At 43.0% G+C, this 25,980-nt stretch overlaps 2 protein-coding genes across 6 annotated transcripts in view; both read right to left on the bottom strand.

Moving 5' to 3' along the window:
- The window catches only part of RPRD2 (regulation of nuclear pre-mRNA domain containing 2), a 50,069-nt gene extending 33,040 nt beyond the window's left edge, over nucleotides 1–17,029 (bottom strand). The window contains exon 1 of one of the 2 annotated variants that reach the window (XM_038382445.2): nucleotides 15,786–17,029. In XM_038382445.2, the coding sequence (XP_038238373.1) occupies nucleotides 15,786–15,987 (202 nt within the window). In that variant the 5' untranslated portion in view covers nucleotides 15,988–17,029. The remainder of the gene's footprint in view (nucleotides 1–15,785) is intronic. The other variant, XM_038382446.2, reaches the window with a different exon arrangement.
- Nucleotides 17,030–20,329: 3,300 nt separating this feature from the next.
- Nucleotides 20,330–25,980, bottom strand: part of PRPF3 (pre-mRNA processing factor 3) — a 28,244-nt gene continuing 22,593 nt past the window's right edge. For all 4 annotated transcript variants that reach the window (XM_038383012.2, XM_038383013.2, XM_043502173.1 and 1 more), the window contains 2 exons: nucleotides 24,269–24,330; nucleotides 20,330–21,013 (listed from right to left, as the gene is read on the bottom strand). In XM_038383012.2, the coding sequence (XP_038238940.1) occupies nucleotides 20,867–21,013; nucleotides 24,269–24,330 (209 nt within the window). In that variant the 3' untranslated portion in view covers nucleotides 20,330–20,866. The remainder of the gene's footprint in view (nucleotides 21,014–24,268; nucleotides 24,331–25,980) is intronic.

Here is a 25,980-nt window from a genome sequence, read left to right as displayed (position 1 = left end):
AGATTGACAGAGCCAGAAGAGTACCCAGAAGTCACCTACTACAGGACAGGCCCAACAAAGAAAACAACAGAACGCCACTAGCCATCACCTTCAGCCCCCAACTAAAACCTCTCCAACGCATCATCAAGGATCTACAACCTATCCTGAAGGACGAGCCATCGCTCTCTCAGATCTTGGGAGATAGACCAGTCCTTGCTTACAGACAGCCCCCCAATCTGAAGCAAATACTCACCAGCAACCACACACCACACAACATAACCACTAACCCAGGAACCTATCCTTGCAACAAAGCCCGTTGCCAACTCTGTCCACATATCTATTCAGGGGATACCATCATAGGGCCTAATCACATCAGCCACACTATCAGAGGCTCGTTCACCTGCGCATCTACCAATGTGATATATGCCATCATGTGCCAGCAATGCCCCTCTGCCATGTACATTGGCCAAACTGGACAGTCTCTACGTAAAAGAATGAATGGACACAAATCAGACGTCAAGAATTATAACATTCAAAAACCAGTTGGAGAACACTTCAATCTCTCTGGTCACTCGATCACAGACCTAAGAGTGGCTATACTTCAACAAAAAAGCTTCAAAAACAGACTCCAACGAGAGACTGCTGAATTGGAATTAGTTTGCAAACTGGATACAATTAACTTAGGCTTGAATAGAGACTGGGAATGGATGAGTCATTACACAAAGTAAAACTATTTCCCCATGGTATTTCTCCCCCCCACCCCACCCCCCACTGTTCCTCTGATATTCTTGTTAACTGCTGGAATTAGCCTACCTGCTTGTCACCATGGAAGGTTTTCCTCCTTTCCCCCCCCTGCTGTGGGTGATGGCTTATCTTAAGTGATCACTCTCCTTACAGTGTGTATGATAAACCCATTGTTTCATGTTCTCTGTGTGTGTGTATATAAATCTCTCCTCTGTTTTTTCCACCAAATGCATCCGATGAAGTGAGCTGTAGCTCACGAAAGCTTATGCTCTAATAAATTTGTTAGTCTCTAAGGTGCCACAAGTACTCCTTTTCTTTTTGCGAATACAGACTAACACGGCTGCTACTCTGAAACCTGAGGAAAGGACCGTTCATCAGAGCAGTAGCACACGTGCTACCCTCTCCTGCAGGAAAAACAAATATTTTCCAGGGGGAAGTGGGATATACCCCATTAAAAGCCATTGAACCACCACTACAGCAGCCTCAAGAAACCTTTCCTCACATTTTTCAGAGTAGCAGCCGTGTTAGTCTGTATTTGCAAAAAGAAAAGGAGTACTTGTGGCACCTTAGAGACTAACAAATTTATTAGAGCATAAGCTTTCGTGAGCTACAGCTCACTTCATCGGATGCATCCGATGAAGTGAGCTGTAGCTCACGAAAGCTTATGCTCTAATAAATTTGTTAGTCTCTAAGGTGCCACAAGTACTCCTTTTCTTTTTCCTCACATTGTTGATGCTCTTCCGACAAGGTATCATACATGGTCATATATAATGGCACTCTGTTAACATGCAAACAGAATGTTGTGTTTTTTTAAATTCCACAGTTGTAAACTTCTTTCAGACTACTCTTCTGAGCATGATTTTTCATATAACCACAACTCCACTAAACCCATTTTAGCAAAATTACTGCTACTCCAAATGTGAACTAAATTCAGGAGGCATATTAAAAGAGCTGCATAATGACATTTCTACAATGCATTTCTTTAGCAGAGGCAGAATGGTTCATATAGTGTTCAGTTAAAACATTTCTATCATCATAACGGGGAAAGCTATGAGAAGGAAAAATGTTGCCCATAATTTTATAGCTTCAGTTATAAAGCATATGCAAAGAGGCCTATTCTGTATTGTGCTTTAACCAGAGAAGGACCCTAGATTTCTCACATCAACCCTTAGATATTATGGTTTTTAGCAATACAGAAAACACTAAGATAAATCTCCTGATACATGAAATGTCTTCTGCCCCGCACTCCCCTAGCTGTTGTGTTGTTCCCTGCTGTGTCATTCTTTTTTGGCTATGCAAGAAGTGCTAGATGCAGCTTATTTTATTTTGCTGCACTGCAACTGGCCTGAACAAGTCATGACCCAGTAGCTAAATATTTTAACTTTCAAAAGTAAGAGTGTTAGGAGAAATGTATAGATTTTCATTTGATGGCATCGTTTGCTGAGATAAGAGATGAGATATAATTATAATATATCAAGGTTTATTGCATTGCTCTCATTCCATACCATGTAAACAGTCAAATAATAGTAAAAAAAAAAGTTTATGGGAAGCAGCTCAGGGCACTTCCTGCTTGAACAGATGACCCAAGAGTCCCTTGGAGCCATGTCATCTATTTTCTGATTTTGCTAGCTGTAATAGCAGAACCTCAGAATTACAAATACCTTGGCAATGGAGGCTGTTAGTCGCTCTGAAATGTTCGTAATTCTGAACAAATTCTGAACAAAATGTTTTCTAAAGTTTACAACTGAACATTGACTTAATACAGCTTTGAAACTTTACTATGCAGAAGAAAATACTGTTTCCCTTTATTTTTTTAGTAGACTATGTTTAACACAGTACTGTACTGTATTTGCTTTTTTGTGTATCTCCGCTGCTGCCTGATTGCGTATTTCTGGTTCCAAATGAGGTGTGCGGTTGACTGATCAGTTCGTAACTCTGAGGTTCTACTGTACCTCTAATCTACCTATTGTGAATTCAGAGGTATTCACTTACAGTGTCTCTGACATGTTGGATAACATGATCTAGACCAGGCAACAGGCCTCTATGGATATGACTACACTGTAATAAAACACTTGCCACTGGCCCATGTCAGCTGGCTTGGGCTCCGGGACTATAAAATTGATGTGTAGATGCTCGGGCTGGAGCCTGAGCTCTTGAACTCCATTGGAGGAGGGTCCCTGACACTGAACATCTCCACCTCAATTTTACAACCCCGCAGCCCAAGTCAGCAGACATGAGCCAGCTGTGGGTGTTAAATTGCAGTGTAGATATACCCTATAGAGCCTAGGGCCTTGTCTACATGGGGAAGTTTTATCAGTTAACACTATACTGGCATAACCTCCCCCCCCCACACACAAACAAGGACACTTTTATTCAGGCAAAAGACTGGTCTTTTTCATTTTAGATTACACTTCTTCCCAAACAAGCAGCTAAATGAAAATGGCACTCTTATACTAGAAAAAATGACCACACGGGGTTTTACCAGTATAACCATATTGGTTTAAATCCATGCCTTGGGTTATACTGAAAAATCTTTCCCATGTATACTAGGCCTGTAGTTTGGGCAGGAAATGTACACTAGAGAGAATATGTTGCAGTCAGTTGAGAAATGCAATCACGCACATGTTGCAAATTTAAACACTCAGTGGCCAAGTTTCTTATATATTTGCTGCCCCTCATTTATTGAAACACCATTGGCAACACCCTATATTTCTTCCAAGGAATGAAGTTAAGGATGCTTAATGCAAACACTTGTGGGATGTTACTGAACCTCTGGAAAAGAGATGTAGCCAAATGAACCAATTACCTCTCTGCTTGCCTGCATGGAAACATCTAGAGAGGGGGATCTACTTATGGGTATCAAGGGATATGCTGTGTTTGGTGACAAGATGCTGGCCTCAGTGAAGGGAAAATATAGTGAGAAGTCTTATGATTTGTCAAAATGAGCTCCTCCCCCGGTTAAAGACAGTTTGTACAAAGCTGGAAAAAATTCAATTAATTTCACAAGTCTATGTTTGATGACTGGCAAGCTGTAGCACATGGCAACATCACAGTTGCTCTACTAGAATCAGAATGTAAGGTGAGAAGGGACCACCACCCGACCACCCCCACATACCAAGCCAAGACCTAGAATTAGACCAAAACAGAACTGCCCTCAGGAGACTAAGCTATGGTGTGCCATAGGGTGAGAGCAAAAGGGACTGAGGTGAACCAATGCCTGAGGACCCTGCAATGGCAGGAGTTGATTAATAGAGGTAGAGACAGATGATCTTAGAGAATGATGTGTGCCCCACGATGCCCAGGAAGATGAAAAAATCCCAAAGTCATTGCCAATCTGAGTTGAGGGAAAATTCGTTTCCAACCTTGGTTTAGAAGAGTAAGTTATAGGTGTGCAAAGTGTTAGCTATAATCTCTAACATCCTATTATGGCATGGGCCCTGACTAACTAGCAGACTATGTCTCTTTCTATGAGCCCCAGTGTGATAGACTGGGGTATGTCTGTGTCAAATTATGAACTCAATCATGTTTTGTAACCACTGTTTTTTTTCCCAGGGGCGACACTGTATTGCAACCTCCACTTTAGATTAGAGCATCCATTTTGTAGTAGGGGTTTGATATTTCGTTGAATCACTACGTGAGAGAAGCTGGCAAAGAGCAAACTAGAGTCAACAGCTCTCATCCCTCCACTACTAGCCTGTCCACAAAAACAGTGATGTCTCTACACAGAAGTCTAGTCTGGGGAAGGGGCTGGAGTTTCTGAGCCTCAGCACATTCCCTAGAGGAGTCAAACTATATTTAAAGGGTAATGGTCTGTGAGGACAGACCATCCATGACCTCATGCCAGGGAAAGGAGAGGGAAGTCAGGAAAGCCTCCCTAGCCCAGCAGTTCTCCACCCCATAGTGGATCGTGACCCCATTTTAATGGGGTTGCCAGGGCTGGTGTTAGACTTGCTGGGGCCGAAACCTGAGCCCTACTAGCTGGGGTTGAAGTGCAAGGGCTTTGGTTTCAGCACCAGGTAGCGGAGCTTCGGCTTCAGCCCCAGGCAGCGGGCCTGAAGCCCTTGGGCTTCAGTTTGATTCAGGCAGGCTCAGGCTCTGCCCCCTCTCCTGGGGTTGTGTAGTAATTTTTGTTGTCAGGAAGAGGTCACAGTGCAATGAAGTTTGAGAACCCCTGAGCCTATGGACACTGACCAAACCCAGAACTCGCAGGAGGGTGAGATGAGACACAAGAGGGCACGTTCAGGACTGTGATATATTTCAAAGATCTGCATCTCTCCAGTGCTGTTTAACAGTAAAGTACCTGACAGGTTTCAGAGTAGCAGCCGTGTTAGTCTGTATTCGCAAAAAGAAAAGGAGTACTTGTGGCACCTTAGAGACTAACAAATTTTGATGTCTGTCTGTATCTGTACGAGTTTTTTCATGAAATTGACAGATTTCCACTCTATACGGCTAAATTCAGTGTTAGTCTCTGAGGTGCCACAAGTACTCCTTTTCTTTTTTAATAAAGTACCTGGGAGTAAAAAATTCCTTTGCTAAGCCTGTATTCCTTGCCTGCCTGCCACTCAGTTGCTGAAGGGATTAATTTAGAAGATCAGAGCACCCACAGTAAGGGGAAACTCTAAAGGATCATATACAAGTAACTGGGGGCCCAAGAAGGATGGGGATCTAAGGAGGCCAGATTGTAGAGTCCCACTGCACAAGAAGGATGTCAGACATGGGGACTGCACCTGGAAGTGTGCCTGAGAGACCCAGAGCTAGGAATAGTGACCAGTTATCACCCAGAGCCAGGAGGCTTAAAAGCTCATGGTATCCAGCAACTGAGTCCAATCAGAACAGACTGATGTCCATCCACAGAGGAGGAACTGGAATTTTGCCCCGTACCAGTCTACCAAAACTCAAAGCCAGGGCTTCTCCTTGAGGAGAGGGAAGGGGTAGTTTTTTCTTTATCCTCAGTTCTGGTAGCGACATATTCCTATTATATTAGCTGTTGTAGGCAGTAGTTGCACCTATGCTTTTAATCCACTCTGTGAATGTGCCTATGCCATACAATGGGCACATTTATAAAGCCCAAAATAACCATTAATTCTCACAGTGGTCAAGTCTACAATTTCATCTCTACACCTTTTGTCTTCAGAAAGCGAAAATTAAAAGTAAAGCTGTTATGATAAAATCTTTTCAGCACTTAGCCATAAATTATCAAATGAAAAAAGCTATGGGACAAGCTAGTCAAAGCTAGTTTAGCGCTGTTGACATTACCTGTGGTGAACTTATTTTAAAGGGATGTATGTGTGAGATCACGAGTTGCAAAGAATTTGCATCAAGTGCGGGAATGTGTGCAATGATTACTTATTAATATGTTTTCTGAAGCATTAAGTCACATCTGTTTCAAGACACTGACTATATACATAGTCATTTAGGAAGACATCCACTGGAGAGCTAACTTCAAGACCTGAACATTTTACTAGACTCTAACAGGCCAGTGCCCAGTAAATAATAAAACATTACACCTCCCAACTCAAGCTGTGTCCAAGAAGTCCCAAAATAGTGATCTAAGCAGCTACTGTCCACTCAAATCTAGTCTTTTGTATTAGATTTGGCTAGCAGATGACAGGGGGAGTGCTATGTTCAGTACACAATCAGGAGGAAGTCTCTTCTTCCCATCCCTGTCATTTCTGGCTGCTGAGGATGAGGGAGAGAAAAGACAACGGTGGATATGTGTGTTGGGGGAAAAGATGAATGCGCACAAATGCCGCTTCTTTGCCCTCCCTTTCTCTTTCCTGTTCTACATAGTTTTTCTGATGCTTTTCTTCTCCATTTGTGAGAGCATGCCCACCTACACACCTCCTTTTGGGAAAGGCGGGTGAGTTCTCCCTGCAGGATGAGGCCCTCGAGCTGCTGTGTCAGTGAAGCGAAACGGATTATAATCTTGTAAATTTCCCTATGCTGATCCTCTTGCAGACTGCAACATGCAGAAGCCACAGACATTGGCCTGTTGCTTCTGATGCTTCTGCAATCTCTTAGGAGAAGGAAGAGGCTCTTTATTCTTCATTCCCAGCCCCTCCCAAATAGCAGCAGAGGTTCATATAAGATTCTCTTCTACTGCAACACATTGCAGATCCTCAAGTATAAGACCAGAAGCAGCCTTTCTAATGGGATGGTGAGGCTAGATAAATTTATCTTTCTCCTTCTCCAAGAGCAACCCAGCAGCAACAGACTACTCCTGCCCACAGGACAGTCCCAGCAGGAGTAGCAAAGTGAAATTTACAAGTCTTTTCACTCATTACTGAATAGCAGAAAAGTATGTTTTTCAAGTATTTATGGACAATTATTGTTGCTACTATTTACCGCAGAGATTTCTTGCCATTTGCATTATGCTATGTTAACTGCGGTAACAGTTATGAAACAGGACACTCAAGAATTTAGGCCCCAAATTTATATTTAATAGAAAACATATGAAAAAAGTTAAGATTTGTTATTTAATAATTAAAACAATTCTTATCTCTTTAGAGCTTTTCATCCATATATCTTAACATGTTTTTACAACGATCAGTATCTTTCTCTTCATTTTACAGATGAGGAAACTGAGGCAGAGAGGAAATGACTTGCCCAAGGTCATTCAACAGGCCAGTGGGAGATCTGGAAATAGTGCTCCATCCACCAGGCCATTGCCTCCCACAAAAGATATTTTGAATTTAAACTTTCCTCTACAGTGCCGTAAAAACCAGCAGAATTGGGCTTAATTCATGACTGATATCTAAGATGAGTCAATTACAAAAAAAATTTAAAACAAGCAGCCAAAATTGTGAAGAGCAGGTCAAACTTTAAAATTCAGTTGTATTAATCTACTAGACAACTATTCTGCAAAATTAAGAAGGTTTACCATAATGTTATTAAAAATTCTGTACAACTTTGTTAAATCCATCCATTGGTCACTGGAAGCATTTTTGTCACAGTTGTATTGTCTTCACAGACTGCCAGAAATCTTCTATACAATACCAAAAAGTTAGACCTCAAGAAAATTATAATAATTTAAAGATTTATTTTAAATAATTTGTTTTGGTTTTGCCAGGGCCCCTTTAAATCAAGTTTTAGGCTTCTTTAAATCAACCATCCTATAGATTTCTTCAAGTGGCAAATAAAGTCAGTTAGTTCTAACAGTTAAATTCAATTAATTATGCCACAATCCAGCACTTGAAACCTCACAATAGTTTTCATGATGTTGAACTTTAACACATGCACCAAGGCAGAAATAAGATTTATTTTTTTCAGTTAGGGTCAATTCGTTCTTCTAACCCTTTCAAATTACAAACTACAAAAAAAGTATGTTCAAATAAATCAGTTGATAAGGCTATATCTATAGTAATACACAAGTCTTAATATGCAGTGTTTTAGTGATTAAAAACTACATCAAAATAAGAACACACACTGCACACTGGTTTTATGAAACAGAGTCATATGCAAAAAAAGAAGCAAATTTCAATCATACCACTGTGTTATGCAACTGGTAAGCTGGGAATGCATGCAGTTAACATACTGGGAGGTACCTGAATAAATTTTTATTATACATCAATAAACGAAGAGAACTTTTATTCGATCATGATGTCTCAACAAATTGTAAAGGAGACATCAGTTCTTCTCATGAAACAGTAAACTGCATTATTGATCTCACACTGCCTATGGCCAAATGTTTTTCAAATTCTTCTTCAATTGTACCTCCTGTACTATTTTTTTTTTTAAAGTGATGTTATATTGCTTGATGGATTAACGTGTCTCCCAAATAATAAATGCATGGTTTACTGACCTGAAAAGCAGTTATATTTAATTTGTGACTAAATAGTATTTATGTAAGCACAATGAATAAATTAGATAGTCCTGTCAGAAAGTCTTTTATAATATAGATTCACAGCAGTAAGTTTTGGAGAAAAATTAATTCACAGCATTAAATACCTTATACTTCTATAAAGCAAATGTCTATTTTAGTGAAACTTTCAGTTTTCACATAAGCAAGTGGTCATTGTCCTTATGATTATACTACTAGAACAAAAAACTGGTGAAGAGGTAATTTAATCATGTGCTGACATATCTAAATATCAGCACTAATTTTGCATTAAAAAAGGAATGGTTCCATTCAAATAGCATCACATCTTTTGTATAACAATTAGACAGTACTTTATCTGTTAAGAGACAAAGTAGAGAAATGTAGAGGGAAAAAAATTTGCAAGGATTTTTTAACACATACATACTATGATATAAACAGAGCAAGAAAACTTTGGAATTAAAGAAAACAACTCAAATATCAAAACAAAAATCAATAAATGTTCTGTCTCAAGCAGTATCCAGAGGATGGTAGAAACCATTAGATGAGAACCTAGTCAAGGGTGCAGGACTGATTATATGATGGTGGGTATAAGTGGGGAGATTTCTTCCTGACCACAGTTTCCAAACTGAAGCATGAAAATCAATAATCTTTTTAACAGTGCTACTAATGTCACTACAGATGATATTCTAATTCACAGAAAAATTTCTAATTCTCTTATTCATATAAATGAATTTATAAACCAGAAAAAAAACACTATATAAGGCAAGTATCATTTCAGAAATACCACCTATAACATTGATCAATTTAATTTTTGTACAATGCTTCCTTTAAGAGTGTCACCCTACTAAGAGATGTAAACACCAGTTCAATATAAATACAAGCAGTAGAGGCCTGCAGTGGGACTGGGATCCTGCAGGTCCCACAGGATTTCCTGTCTTAATTGCAGGATAACTATTAAACAAAAAATGCAGGAGCGAATGGGAATTGTGAGGTGGGATTAAGAAATTGTCCCAGACAGGGCTCTAACAAGAAGAACCCCATTTATTCAATCTAACTGGGACACAGGCCAGCAGTCAGCTCCCCTCTCCCCCCCCACTCCCACCTGCCTGTGTCCCCTGCCAATTAACTCCCCCCCCTCCCTCCCAGCGCCTCCTGAACACTACAGAACAGCTGTTTCGCAGCATGCAGGAGACGGTGGGGAGGAGGGTGCAGAGGGGGACAGGGCGCGCTCAGGGTAGGAGGCGGAAAGAGGTGGGGCGGGGGTAGATCAGGGAGGGAAAGAGGCGGGGAGGGAGCGGGGCCTCGGTGGAAGGGGTGGAGTGGAGGTGGGGCTTGGGACTGAGCAGAAATTGAGCACCCCCCTGGGAAAATAAGAAGCCGCATTTTGACTCAGGCCAGATCGGATAACCAAAAATTCGGATAACCGAAAGAGTGGGAAAGTGCGAGGCTGCAATGCCATCTAGAGGGCACAGGAGAGATCGCCCTCTTTTGGACCTGTGCGCGCTGGTTGTTTGGTTAATAAGGAGAACCGGTTAAAGAAGGGTCGGACAACTGGATTCTACTGGACCTTCATCTTAATCTTAATCTTATAAAAACTCTATTAAGATACTGAGACAAAGCCACTCTTATCTAGTTCATTCTACCCTTTGCAAGAGGCTCTCCGAAAATAACAGCTATTAGATATTTTTACAGGCTTTTAGAGTTAAAATACATTTAAGAGCAGCAGAAAATAAAAGCAAGTCAAATTTTCTTAATTACTACCAGCTATTATTTGTATTATCATGGACCATTACTATTCATGGACCAGGACTCCTTTGTGCTAGGAGTTGTACAAATGGAACAAAGACAGTCCATGCCTCAAACTGCTCACAATCTAAGGGCAGGTCTACACTAAGGGGTTAAGTCGACCTAAGTTACGCAACTCCAGCTATGTGAATAACGTAGCTGAAGTCAACGTAGCTTAGGTCAACTTACTGCGGTGTCTACACAGTGTTGGGTCAACAGGAGAAACTCTCCTGTCGACTTACCTTAATCTTCTCATTCTAGCGGAGTATCGGAGTCGACGGGAGTGCGCTCTGTGGTCGATTTAGCGGGTCTTCACTAGACCCGCTAAATCGACCGCCAGTGGATCGATCACCGCATCAATCCTTGGTAAATGTAGACATACCCTAAGTATAAGGCAACAAACAACAGGTGGATGCAGAGACAGGTAAGAGAGTACGAGGAAACAATGAGACAAATTGGCTCAGCATGATAGGCGGTCGACTCAGTACAACAGCCAGCTAACTATTGTCCAGTTTTTGTAGGGATGATAGAAAAGGAGTAAGTTTTTAAGGTGGAATCTGAAAGAGAATAATTAGTTTTGTGGTGTTTATGGGGAGTTCCTCTCAAGCATGAGGGGCAGCATGAAGGTGTCTGAAAATGTATCATGTGGGCGATGGAAGCTATATCATTAGGGCCTTACAAATCTCTTGGACAATTTTGGTCAATTTCATGGTCATAAGATTTAAAAAATAATAAATTTCAATTTCAGATACTTAAAACTGAAATGTAATGGTATTGTAACCGTGGGGGTAAGTGCAAGGGGGTGTGTGTTGCAAAGCTATTGTGGGAGTGGTAGTGATACTACCACCCTTACTTCTGTGCTGCTGCTTTCAGAGCTCGGCAGCTGGTGGGCAGCTGCTGGCTGGGTGCCCAGCTCTGAAGGCAGTACCACCGCCAACAGCAGCACAGAAGTAAGGGTGGCAGTAACGTAAGAATGGCCATACTGGGTCAGACCAAAGGCCCATTTAGCCCGGTATCCTGTCTTCTGACAGCGATCAGTGCCAGGTGCTTCAAAGGGATGAACAGAACTGGTAATCAATACCACAGCATGCCACCCTCACTTCTACGCTGTTGCTGGCGGTGGTGCTGCCTTCAGAGCTCGGCTCCCAGCCAGCAGCCTCTGTTCTCCAGCTGCTCAACTCGGTTAAATCTGGTCTCCCCTACAATGCCAGTTTTCACAGTCCATGAAGTGTTTTTCATGTCCACTTTGGTAGGGCCCTATGCATCCTGGGCTGACGGAAGGCAGGAAATCAATGTCTCGATGGTACATAAGTAAGAATATGATTTAGTCGCAGAGGTCACGGATTCTGCGACTTTACTGCATTTTCATGACTTCTTCTGCTTCAGCTATCAGTGACAGGAGATGTGCGCCCCCTTACCCTCCCGTGGCTGTGCGCCCCAGCCAGTGGGGCTCAGGCTGTCAGTCCCCACACAGTGGGGCTTGGGCTGTCATTCCTTCCCTCCCCGCACACTACCAGTTATTTCTAGTACAAGTCACAGACAGGTCAAAGAATACCATTAATTTTTGTTTATTGCCTGCGACCTGTCCATGGCTTTCTAAAAATAACCGAGACAAAATCTGAACCTTAAGCTTAAGAGATAATAGGTAGAGAGCAGACAGGCCATGAAGCTCCTTCAAATTGAAAGTAAACAGCTTGTTTGAGGTGATAGAGAAGGGGGAGCCAGAGGAGGGATGCAAAGAGAGGGATGACTTGGTTTAAGAAAATGATCTTTGTGACAACATTCTGAACAGATATGAGTGGCAAAACTGCATTTGTCGAGGACAGAGAGAAGGATGTTGCAGTAATCAAGATGCAAGAGGACAACCTGGACAAGAGTTTTAGAAGTGGATGAACAAGAAAGGCCCTATGTGGAAAATTAAACACAGCCGAAATGGGAGGATTTAAAGAGAGAGCTGAGTCAAAGATGATGCCCAGGTTAGAAGTCTGAATGACAAGCAGGATGGTGGTGTTGTCCACAGTGAACAGGACTGGAGGTAACAGGGAGATTTATGGGGGAGGGGATTAAGAGCTCTGTTTTATCCATGTTGAGACAGAGCTGATGGCTAGACATTCACAAGTAGATGTCAGAAAGACCAAGATTTTAGTTTGGACAGAAGACAGGTCTAGAGTACAGAGGTAGATCTGTGAGTCCTTAGCAGAGAAAAATGGTAGCTGAATTTTCTTTGCAGGTGAGATTACCCAGAAGTAAGGTATAGAGGAAGAAGGGGCTCAAGGACAGAGATCTGTGGAAACTACACAGAAACTTGCAGGTGATGAAGAGGATGATGCGAAGGACACATTGAAGGAGCAATTAGAGAGGTGAGAGGAGAACCAGGAGGATACGGTCATGGAAGCCATGACAGGACAGGATATAAAGAAGAGCATGATCAATGGTGTCAAAGGCAGATGACAGATTGAGGATGAGGATGGAGTACTGGTTCTGAGCTTTAGAAAAGAAGAGGTCATTAGCGATTTTGACAAAAGCAGTTTCTTAAGAGTTAATATTTTGATTCTTACATGATGCCATTAAAAAAAGACATCTTAACTACTTGTCACACTACCAAAACAAAAAAAATTATGAACTACTCTATTTTGCTCTGCCCAGCAATCCCAGCCCTAGAAGACTTACTTCTCACTATAACAGGTTTCAGAGTAGCAGCCGTGTTAGTATGTATTCGCAAAAAAGAAAAGGAGTACTTGTGGCACCTTAGAGACTAACAAATTTATTTGAGCATAAGCTTTCGTGAGCTACAGCTCACTTCCACCAAATGCATCCGATGAAGTGCACTGTAGCTCACGAAAGCTTATGCTCAAATAAATTTGTTAGTCTCTAAGGTGCCACAAGTACTCCTTTTCTTTTTTACTTCTCACTATGATATACATTTGAGTTCACATATCTGAAAATAAAGTTTAATTACAACCTTTGACAAACTGTTTACCATTTTAGTAAGTCAGACAACTGTACTGTTGAAAATTTCAACAATGAAGTGTTTTTTATGCTGTTTAAAAGGCAAGGAAAATAGTTGAATTTTATATTTGAACCCTCATGCTAGTTGCAAATGTCCCACTCTCACAAAATGTCCCCTTTACTTGCAGGCTGTTCTAAAACCTTAAATTTTCATTGAACTTTGTTGCAAGATACATCTCAGTTTATTCCAAATGACAAGCAAGTCTTGCTTTTGAGACTTTCAGACTGCTAGGAAGAATTGATGTGTAATTTTAAAATGCAAAAGTTATGCTAACTGAAGCAGTGTGTAATAGTTACTCGCCATCAAAATTCGTAACAATTTACAATCTATTCTGCCAATTAATTCACAGCATTCCTCAGCCTGCTCAGATTAGAATAAGAGATGCAAGTGAAGGACACAGCTCCTGAATGAGGACTCAATCCTGCTTTCCTTCTGGGGAGCCCTCAAATACAATCAAAGTAAACAGGGAAAAAAGGGCACTCAGCAACTTAGAGAATCAACCCTTAGTATGGAGAATAAACTATTTCAAACATTTTTAAGCATAACATAAAAAGTTATAATGCCACTTTAATGTTACCTCCTTGTGCCTGCAAAACTTGCTTTAGCTCATACTGAGACAGTACGAGATCTGAATATTTTAAGGACATAAGAAAGAGCAATTCCAGCAAAGATGATCAAACCATGTTTAGACTAGTGAAAAAGATTAATCTCTCCACTGTCAAGTCCACAATACAACTACAGCCAGTGCTCTCTAGATTTGATTTTAATATCCAATACTCTTCCTCCTACCCACATCTGAAGAGACTACTATTTTGGGAGTGAGGGAAGAAGCCTGTGGCTAGCCCCCAAAAATGAGAGCTAATGTTCCGGGCAGTTAATTTACATCCTTATTTTTTTCTTGGAATTGTATACTAAAATCTTTCAGATGCAAGTATAAATAAGTACAGACCTGAGACTCTGGAGAGCACTCGTCAGTTACTGGTTAACATTGTAAGCAACATACACAGCAATGATAATGCCATATGATAAAACAGAGATTAGAATGGCTTGCCTAGAAGTTATGTATTCCAAAAATTTCTTCTCTGAATAATTATGCCTCAGAGAGCCTTAACTTTAATAAGTTTACTAAAGCGGGAAGAAGACTAGCTATCAATTATTAAATATACGTTTGAAACCTGTGGTACAAAAAGGTAGTGGTCTCCCCTTCATCCTCTCAATACACTCCCTCTCTCCCTAACCCAAACATTCTGTTGCCTCCCACTACAGTTTTTGAACTTTTGTGAACTTGTGTTACAATGTCTATTACTGTAAATGTTATACACTCACATCCACTTCAAACTGAACATTTCCGCTTGTGAATCAAATACCACACATACAAAAATTTTAAGCAACGCAACAGATTTCCCAGACTTGTCCTGAACTATAAATGAAGATCTCAACCAATTTAGAAATTCACATTAAATCACTGGGTTCCCAAATGATCACTACAAATTCATAAGCAAGATCTTTTAAATTCTGAAACAGATTATTTTAAAGAGGTACAATGGAAGAGGTACCATGCATTTCTATTATTTCTTATTAACACCACAAATCAATAAATGAAAAATGGAATTTTTCAAGCTAAGAAAACCAAAGCATTTTGCAAATGTCTCTGATTGTACCAGCTATATACAGAACAATAGTTTTGTTTATAGACTCCAAAGTATTTAAAACATAATAAAAGAACCATTTGGGTAGGTGTGGGGGTGGCTTAAATAACTAGGGGAAGCCACTGAGAACCTGATGCATAGTGAGGGAATATAAACAAGATGCAAATTAATGAGTCTGTAGGGTGGGAATCATAGGGTAAGTGACACAGGAACAAGATATCTCAATAACTCTGGTGGCGCGGAGGAGGAGAGATTCATATCAGGAGATATGTCTGGATTAACAGGGTTTGGAAAATGGGGAGAAGGGACTAGACATGGAAGGTAAGTGAAAGGAAGAAAGGGTTTATTTCCCCAGAGTCCCTCACAGCCCCTAATGCCTCCATCCTAACCTCGCTCTCACAATTCATAGAGTTCGAGTCAAGACGGGACCACTTCGACCTCCTGCATAACACAGACCAGAGAACTTCCCCAAAATAATTCCTAGAGCATGCTTTTTAGGAAAACACCCAATCTCGACTTAAAAATGGCTAGCAACGGAGAATCCACCATGACCCTGGCTAACCTGTTTCAATGGCTGGATGGGGAATCATTACATTTGCCTCCCCCCCCCCCCCTCTTCCTCCAATGAAAAATTATGGGGTTGTGGTGCCTGCTTTCCTAGATGCCCCGCCCCCCACATCTCCCTCCTGGTGCCCTCTTCGCACATCCAGGGGCAGATAATGAGGTCGCGGTTCCTTCTTCTCAAGAGCCCCCCCCCCATCCCCACCTCCCGCCATGGTGCCCCCCCCCCCGCACTCACATCTCCTCAGCCACTTCATCCAGTGATACACGATGGTGCTGTGGTGCCTCTTGTTCTCCAGGCACCAAGACGACAGGCCCTGGATGGACTCCATGGTGTTGGTGACCGACTGGAACTTCCTGTCCAGCGACGCCTCCAGGGCCCCCGCCGAGGAGGACGACGACGAGGAGGCCTTGCTGCTGCCTCCGCCGCCGGCCGCCATCTTCCTCCCCTGGTCGCACAAGCAGCAGCGCCGCTACCCTCCGCCGCGGCCGGGAGCGCGTGCACCGCTCAGCCGTCCTCCCCTCCCCCCTCGCCCGGGGGGGGAGCGTGCCTCCTGTGCGCGCGCCCGGGCAGAGATGAGCTGGGCTGGCCGCTGCACGGGTATGCTATATTTAACCAGGACAGCTTCCAAAGAAGGATGCATGTAACGACGCACCCCTTTGCGCCTTGTGCTAGGGCTTCGCAGTCCGGCTACGGTCGTGCAATGCGGTAATGCAAGCAGGGCACCCGTGCAACCCCTGTGTGCTGGGGTTTCCCTGTCGCCCCAGGGCACACGCCGCAATGAGCAGCAATGCCCCTCTGCCCTGTGCGCTAGGGTCCTTACGCCGCCTCCATGCCGTGACGTTCAACCCTAGCCTCTAGCCCCCTTCGCCTGCACGCAATCCACGCGCGCAACCCTCCCTGCGGCGCGCGCGAGGGTCTCAGCACCCACCCCGCAACCGCATGCAACGCAACAGCAAGCAAAGCAAACACGCCCCCCCCGCCGCAGCAGTGGGGCGGCTCTATCCCCGCCCCCGAGAGCGGGCACAACGCACAGAGGTGAAACCCCCTCACGCTGAACGGGGCCCGGCCTGTGCGGGGCCGGAGGCGCGACAGGCCGCGACACGCCTCCTCTCTATGGCACCCAGGGGTCGCTCTGCCACAGCCCACCGCCCGGCCTCTCTCACGGGCACGCGCCCCCTCCCAGTCCCGAGACGCACGGGCCGGGCGCGCACTCGCGCGGAACGGTGGGAGCGTCGAGGGGCCGCAATGGTCGCGGGAGCGCGCGACTCACTCTCGCTCCCGGGGTACGCGCCGCAGCCCCGCCCCCTCGCTCTCTGCGGGGCTTTTAACGGACCCCTTCCCCTGAAGGGCCCCTCCTGTGCTCGCTGAGCCGCTAACCGGTTAGGCGGCTGCCAGGGGCTGGTTACGCTCCATCCCCAACACAGCTCGGAGCCCGCCCATCTGCCGCCATTTTGTACTAGGTTTCTCAAGTTACCCTCAGAACCACAGCCACCTAGTACGCATGCGCCAACCCCTCGCGGGATGCTGCCCACTACGCACGCGCCGAGCCCCTCCCGGCGCAAGATGTTCACGACGCACGCGCTACACAGCGGTTGCGCATATGCCAAACTTCTCGTCAGCGTCGCGGAGCATACTGGGCATGCGTGAACGTGACCGCGCAAACACCCCAATCCCTCCCAATCGATTGTGCGCAAGCCTGAGGAAATCACGTTCCTGCGCATGCGGGCCGCTCTCTCTAAACAAGCCCCGGGCGTGCGCCGTGAACTGAGGCGCTCTTTCTTTCACTGCGCATGTGCGAAGTGGCAGGGCTAGACCTGAGGCGGGAAGGGAGCGCGAACAATTGACCGAGACCTTCCCCCGCCCCTAGGGAAAGGGTCAAGGGTGTCAGTCCAATCAGGGCTTCCCAGCGCGAACTGGGGAGGGAGGCAGCTGCCTGGGGGCTGTAGAATGAAGGGCGGGGCCATCCTCCCTCCCAGCATCCTTTGTGCTTCTCTCCCCCCCCACCTTGACCACACTCCCAGCATCCTTTGTACTCCTCCCCCCCACCCACCTGGCTGATGCTGCCAACATTTGTTGCACTTCTTTCCCCACCCCTGCCCTGAGCCCCGCTCCTGCCAGCCTTTGTGTTTTCTTACACCAGGGCCATAGGCCCAGCATCCTTTGTGCTTTCCTCCCATCCTCCTGTTTTTTCTCCCAGCAGCCTTTACACATGGCCACAGGCCCTGCTGGCCCACGTCATGGAAGAAGGCTTATGCTCTTTGTTTCTCCCCGCCACCTTTCTGGCCTGCAAACCTAGCACCCTCCCCGCTTCTGCCCAAGAGAGCAGCTTAAAAAAAAAAAAAAAAAAACACGAGCCCAGCTCATTCAACACCAGCGCCGTTTTGCAAAGGCACCCCACATCAATAGTAGAACCTGTACCAGGTGGTTTGTAGAAGAGAGCAACAGGCTGCTTTACTGAGCAGAGCCGCCACAGAAGAGATTTTAAAAAGAGGGTAAACCTAGAGAAACAATTATACTTTTAAAGGAGTAATTACCTAAACTTATTAAAAAAATTTTTTTTTTAAAATCAAGCTCTTACAAGAGATAAGCCCTCTCAATTGCTTCATTTCAGTACATTTAAAAAAAAAAAACCAACTAACAGACAATACTGATTTACAACCAAAGTAGCAAAGCCCTAGCCCAAGGAGAAAAGGATTTTAATACTATATTGTCCTCAGCCAAAATAAAAAAAAACAAGCAGAACAAATAGTTAAAAATTAAACGTTACGCTTTTGTTATTAAATTAAGATGGTTCAAGAAACAATATCTGGTTTTTAAAAATTGTGAATAAGATAGGCCTCTTCATTATAAAGAGAATTTTAAAGCTTTCTTTTTGTTACAAGATGTGGTACTTCACACCAGCTTCTGCAGAAGGCAGGCTGATGGAAGAGAGGTAGTTCCTGAGCTTTAGCTCACAGGGGGTAAGATGATTTTTGGGAAGTTAGAGGAAGTTGTCTCTTTCCCAGCAGCCATCCCCTAGTTCCCATCATACAATATTTTGCTCCTGTGGTAGACACACAAGCTCGTGTCTTGGATCCAGTTCCTCATATAATTGAGCAAAACCGGTTTATTCTGAGAATTGTCAGTGTACAATTAAAGAAAATCTAGAATTAGATTTAGTTAATATTTAGTTAATTAGTTAATACAATCTTGAGTCTTTCCTACATTCAGGATACAATATACAAAGTCCCTTTCATTGTTTAGAATGAGTTACAGCAGGAAGTAGTATCAACATCAGAGTATAAATAGTTGAGAGTATAAACAGAAGCACTGTTGTGCCGAAGACAGACAAAAATGACTAATCCTACTAGAAACCTGGAGCGCAATTATGCAGGCCATACTGATTAGCAACAAACGTTTATTATGGCATTTCTACCCCAGCCCCCAGACACTAGGTGAGCTGCTTATTCCTCCCTTGAAGTCCTGACTATTTTGGAGAATATATTTAAGAGTTTGACTCCAGCTACGGAATGAAGCAATAGGACCAGATTAAAACAGAGATCCTGCATTCACAGAAACAACAAACACTGTGCTTAATTCTCCATTGTCCTGCACTTTGCAGTCATTCCCAGCACTATGAAATGAGTGTAAAAGGCTACCACACTGATCTGATAGCATTTGATCTCCACTTTGCACTGATGTAGTTGTCTGCACAAGATGAAAGGACAGGATCAGACCTAGTGTTCCAACCTTGATAAATATTCTATATTTCCCGTGATGCATCAACCTGTTTAAAAGCTGTTAACCTAATTAGGGATGAATGAAAACAACAAAATGTGCTTATAGGAACTCTTTCCCACTTCATTAAAAAAAAAGACACTGGACAGCTGCTATTTACTTTTCATCTCTGCAGGAGCTAGGATAAAGTATCCAACCGAAGTAAATGGGATGACACCAAAACATTTCCATGAATTTAAAAGCAGGTTCAAAACTTGTCATACAGTGAGGGAAGTTACCTGCATGAAACACAAGACAAGCCAGCTCTGGCTGTAGAAGCTCATGCTAATGTTAATTGAAGAAATCCACTCAACATATTTTCCTTCTAAGGACCAATCTAACAGACAGTAACTGCCTTAGTAAGCACAGTACAAAATGCACTACAGCTCCAAGTGCTGATCATATTCACTGCTAAAATTTATAATGCTGCATAGGATATTACAAGAATTCCACTTTTTCCTAAATATTAAAGTTCAAGCTTCACAACTCTGCCTCTTCATTCTTGTCTGCTCGTCTCTCCAAACATCAGCCCCCAACTGCTGCTACTCACACCAGCTTCACAACAAATCAATTTGACCCTTCCTCCACTTTGCTTCTTATGCATGGAATATTCTCCCTGAACTCATCTGTAGGGCCAGTCCATTTTCCTCATCAAGTACTTCAAGATCCACCCTATGCTATGCCTTTAAGAGATCAGCCAATTAATGATGGCTAGCTGAGCTGGCATCTTTTGTTTATAATTAGAGAACTGCAAGAGTCTATAAAAAACATGTATTTGGTTGTATCCCTCTCCCCATAAGCTCTCTTACTTCTCTTAGATTTTACAATTGAGAGCAAGGACCGTCTTCCCTCCATGTTTGTAGCACAGTGGGCCCTTGATTTTACGGCTGTCAAACAATCCTTTCAAATATACCCAGGCTATGGTACAAGACTGATGCAAGAGCCAAATACAGAAGAACATGGTTTGCAGTGAGTAACAGCAGGCTAATTGAAACTCCTATGTAAAGAAACACATCTTTGACTTTCTTTTAAAAAAGTTTATTATGTAAATATAGGATGTGGGCTAAGTCCCCATCTCCTACTCTGCTTTACAAATTCCAATGCTCCATACTGCATCCTCAGACCATTCGGGGCTGCTCCCAAACTGCTTCCCTGCCCATCAAAGGAGCAATCTTTGATTGCGTGCACCATATAGTTTGTCCAATGTCAGACTTCATCTACGGAACAGCTGACAAAGCAAGGAGGTGTTTGTACCTCCACTTGAGACAGCTGTATGTGAAGGACTAAAGAGACTACTGAAAACAATTTTCTCTGCCCCTCCCACCTCCTCAAAACTGAATTCTCTGGTGGATACCACTTTCCAGTGGTTTTGCACCACTATTTCCAAGAGTTGGGTTTATCTAGAAAACAGTGTAGCTGTGATTGTTGTTTTAAAAATATTTCTTTAATCATATGCAACGTACTGTGGGGATTTGAGGGGAGGAAGGGAGTTCTGTCCAAGTTTTCAGCCAGGTATTGTTCTCAAATTAACAATGGAAACGCTGGGGGCAGCAGCACCTTCAGTCTGTGGATTCCAACACTGACTCGCTCAGAGCCAGGTCCCAGTAGTGCTCAGCTCCATGTTTTTTAAAGTGCTCCCGTGCCATGTTTTCAGTGGGGCACTGCTTAAATTTCATTTCACCAAAGCTGCGATCCTTCGCTGTACCCTGAAATAGACAGAAAGAGTATGAGTTTTCTGATGCATCTTGCTAACAGGAAAAACCACCAAGCAAATGCATCAACAGGCAAATGCAACCACAATTACAAGAGGAATCAAAAATAAACCTCTTTAGAATTGAAAAAGTAATTTCTCAGGTTTCTAAACCAGTATTCAGAGAGGAACTATGATTTGCATAATTAAATTAGTGCTATTTTTATTTGTGCAGAGGTGAAAGGTTGTATAGAAACATGCTTAAATAAGGGCAATTTCTACTGTCATTTAGTAATAAGAAAAGGAGTAGCTCACGAAAGCTTACGCTCTAATAAATTTGTTAGTCTCTAAGGTGCCACAAGTACTCCTTTTCTTTTTGCGAATACAGACTAACACGGATGCTACTTGAAACCTGTCATTTAGTAATGTTTTCTTTTAAATGAACTGCCAGGAAAAGACTTTCCTTTGATACAGTCTGCAACAAATTGAAGTGTTTAAGAGCACTTCAGTGGCTTTAATTGAAGGTACATGTTTTATTCCAGTCTGTGTCAATCTTTGTTTGGCATAGCCAGTGGAGACAATCCTGAATGGCATGATAAAAAGACAGACTATGGAGATGCCAATATTTTTATATAGCATCTCAAAGGATGTGATCATGAAAACTGAAGGGTACGGGCCCCAACCTCAAGTCACTTGGAACACAAGGGAGCTATGTAGCCACAGTACTTCGGGCCAGGACACCTCTTGAATGCTGCCAACTTGGTTCCTGTCACTAGTTAGCCTTAGAAAGCATTGACTGCTTTCTCCTCCACAAGGGCTGAGTATGCTACCTCCCTCCACCAGAGCAAGAGAATCTGAAACCCAGCTCTCCTGCATTGCAAAAAGCAGGCAATAAGTTAGTCCTGGAAGCTTCCTTTGAACAGTGATTAGATATTTGAATGGGATCACGGATCCTCTGCATTTCCCAGCATTATACCCTTCCAAATGCAAAAATACTCCTGTGTGGACTAGACAGAGAAAGTCACCACACTGTTTTCTCCATCTGAATGAGATTTAAAAAGATAAACCAAGAACATTTCATAAAAACATAAGAATGGCCATATTGGGTCAGACCAAAGGTCCATCCAGCCCAGTATCCTGTCTGCTGACAGTGGCCAATGCCAGGTGCCCCAGAGGGAGTGAACCTAACAGGTACTGATCAAGTGATCTCTCTCCTGTCATCCATCTCCACCCTCTGACAAACAGAGGCTAGGGACACCATTCCTTACCCATCCCGGCTAATAGCCATTAATGGACTTAACCTCCATGAATTTATCCAGTTCTCTTTTAAACCCTGTTATAGTCCTAGCCTTCATAACCTCCTCAGGCAAGGAGTTCCACAGGTTGACTGTGCACTGAGTGAAGAAAAACTTCCTTTTATTTGTTTTAAACCTGCTGCCCATTAATTTCATTTGGTGGCCCCTAATTCTTATATTATGGGAACAAGTAAATAACTTCTCCTTATTCTTTCTCCACACCACTTACAATTTTATATAGCTCTATCATATCCCTCCTTAGTCTCCTCTTTTCCAAGCTGAAAAGTCCTAACCTCTTTAATCTCTCCTCATATGGGACCTGTTCCAAACCCCTAATCATTTTAATTGCCCTTTTCTGAACCTTTTCTAATGCCAGTCTATCTTTTTTGAGATGAGGAGACCACATCTGTACACAGTACTCAAGATGTGAGCATACCATGGATTTATATAAGGGCAATAAGATATTCTCAGTCTTATTCTCTATCCCTTTTTTAAAGATTCCTAATATCACGTTTGCTTTTTTTGACTTCCGCTGCACACTGCGTGGACATCTTCAGAGAACTATACACAATGACTTCAAGATTTCTCCTGATTAGTTGTAGCTAAATTAGCCCCCTCATATTGTATGTATAGTTGGGGTTATTTTTTCCAATGTGCATTACTTTACATTTATCCACATTAAATTTCGTTTACCATTTTGTTGCCCAATCACTTAGTTTTGTGAGAGCTTTCTGAAGTTCTTCACAGTCTGCTTTGGTCTTGACTATCTTGAGCAGTTTAGTATCATCTGCAAACTTTGCCACCTTGCTGTTTACCCCTTTCTCCAAATCGTTTATGAACAAGTTGAATAGGATCGGTCCTAGGACTGACCTTTAGGGAACACCACTAGTTACCCCTCTCCATTCTGAAAATTTACCATTTATTCCTACCCTTTGTTCCTTGTCTTAACTAGTTCTCAATCCATGAAAGGATCTTCACTCTTATCCCATGACAACTTAATTTACGTAAGAGCCTTTGGTGAGGGACCTTGTCAAAGGCTTTCTGGAGATCTAAGTACACTATGTCCACTAGATCCCCCTTGTCCACATGTTTGTTGACCCCCTCAAAGAACACTAAGATTAGTAAGACACGATCTCCCTTTACAGAAACCATATTGACTTTTGCACAACAATTTATGTTCTTCTATATGTCTGAATTTTATTCTTTACTACAGTTTCAACTAATTTGCTTGGTACTGACATTAGACTTACCAGTCTCTAATTGCCAAGATCATCTCTAGAGCCCTTCTTAAATATTAGCTAACTTAACGCCATCTTCCAGTCACTGGGTACAGTAGCTGATTTAAAGGACAGGTTACAAACCATAGTTAATAGTTCCGCAATTTCACATTTGAGTTCTTTCAGAACTCTTGGGTGAATGCCATCTCGTCCCAGTGACTTGTTACTGTTAAATTTCTCAATTAATTCCAAAACCTCCTCTAGTGACACTTCAATCTGTGACAATTCCTCAGATTTGTCACCCACAAAAGACAGCTCAGGTTTGGGAATCTCCCTAATATCCTCAGCTGTGAAGACTGAAGCAAAGAATTCATTTAGTTTCTCCGCTATGACTATCATCTTTAAGTGCTCCTTTTGTATCTCGATCGTCCATGGGCCCCACCGGTTGTTTAGCAGGCTTCCTGCTTCTGATATACTTAAACATTTTGTTATTACCTTTTGAGTTTTTGGCTAGCTGTTCTTCATATTGAAACCCATGGCCAAGCTACTTCAATCAAAACAAAAATCAAGTGCCATCAAGTTGATAGTGAAATGCTTTGTGCATAGCGATTTGCAAACAGAAGTGTGCAGCAAGTAACAAGGCTTTATAGCTTGCACGCACGTTTTAATATCAGCAGTAATGAAAAGCCAAGTGACCCAGAAATTAAGCACTAGAGCCTAAGGCCCAAAATGCTCCTTTAAATCAAGATCATAACTTACCTCCCAAACCAGAGAGCATTTGTTTGTCTTTTTAACAGACTCCTCATCAGATTCATCATCATCTGGGAGAAAAAAAAAAAAAAAAAGGCAGATTTTTAGACCTACAGCCAATAAGGAATTCCAGGCAGTCACTAAGAAAGCATCAGCATTAAAAATACAAATCTTCCCCACCCCAAATCTCTAAGCCAGGGTCCCCAACCCAGCGCCCACTGGGGCAGTTGTGTGCACCCGCAGGACACCGCGCCACCGAAATGGTGCCACTGAGCACAGCCACCGGAGAACCACCCGCCAAAATGCCGCCGAGAAGCATTGCCATTTCTGGGCAGCATTTCAGCAGCAACGCTTCTTTCCTCTGCCGCTTCTCAACGGATTTTCAGCGGCGAGGTGTCTGGCACCCGCCACAGTCTTCTGGGAATAGGAATGTGCTATTCCCACAGAAAGGTTGGGGACCACTGCTCTAAGCAGTGGCAGTCCTGACCATGCTTCTATTCTCATTCCACTCAGACAACTTCTCCCACCTAAATCCAAACTACATTTCTGCATTTAGACTAAGACTTTTACATTTCCCTCATTTTGGGCACGCACACAAATGTTTGCTGATTTCCTTTCACCTTTCTCTAATTGTGTTTAGAGGGGAGTCCTCCATAGCTATTAGTAGTTATGTTATACCTAACTTCATAATCTGACATTTTAAGCACAAAATCAAATTCAAATACCGTGGAAGATCTAACTTACTTGCACAGAAGGTTCAGCAGTGAGTACATCCCTCTATCACATTTTTATTCCCATTTCAGGCTCCATCATATGCCTAAAGCAGTGATACTCAGATCTCTGGTTCAGGAGCCAAATTAGCAACCAACATTACCTAAAAGAGCCACAGTAGTAGCTGGCTAGAGTACTATGTATTCATATTTAAACAGTATGACAGGGAAATAAGTTTTTATATATATAATTATTCCAACAGCAAATATAATAACTTAGTGCAAGCTGATAACTTCATTAATAACTCAGTAAAAGCATCCTGATTGGTTAATAATTAAATCACTGTTTTAATATCATGTGCTACAAAGAGCAGCAGGACACACATTAAAGAGCCACTTGTGGCTCCTGAACTTCAGTTTGAGTATCACTGACCCAGCCATGGACTGGTGTCTCACATTATACAATTACAAAATATCTATTATAGTAGTACTCAGAGGTCATCCAGTCAGGATCAGCTCCCCCTATTGGGCTGAGCATGCATAGGGCACATATGCCCTGGAGAACTGACCCATTTAAGAAAACTGTTGGCCAATGGCATTTACACAGGCACCACATTTATAGAGAAGTTGTTCCCAGCACTGTGTGTGTGTATCAGTATTAGCCAGGGTTATGCGATTTGGGCTCTGGGCTCCCACTTCCTGTCTCAGGGATACATACCTGTACTGGGTTCTAGAGGACCACCCAGAGTGCCTCACAGAATTAGGACATACACCTCAGAGTGCCTCACAGAATTATGGCATACGCCTCCTCGGGAGTATTCGCCTCCCCAGTCTGCCAAGACTGGGTGTCATTCTGCAGTACACACACTATCCCATACTGGAGTTTGTTTTTTTCAAACCTCGAGTCTTGCAAACGTAAAGCCAGCTCAAGCTCTACTGTGCGTTAGAAAACATACAGCTGAATATGAGAGGCAGTCTGGAAAACTGGTGTAAATAGCAAGGAGCATAAGC

Source organism: Dermochelys coriacea, chromosome 24, assembly GCF_009764565.3.
Source record: "Dermochelys coriacea isolate rDerCor1 chromosome 24, rDerCor1.pri.v4, whole genome shotgun sequence".
NCBI classification, from domain to species: Eukaryota; Metazoa; Chordata; order Testudines; family Dermochelyidae; genus Dermochelys; species Dermochelys coriacea.
The sequence above is the reverse complement of the archived record's forward strand: the minus strand, read 5'-3'. Positions and strand labels throughout refer to the sequence as shown.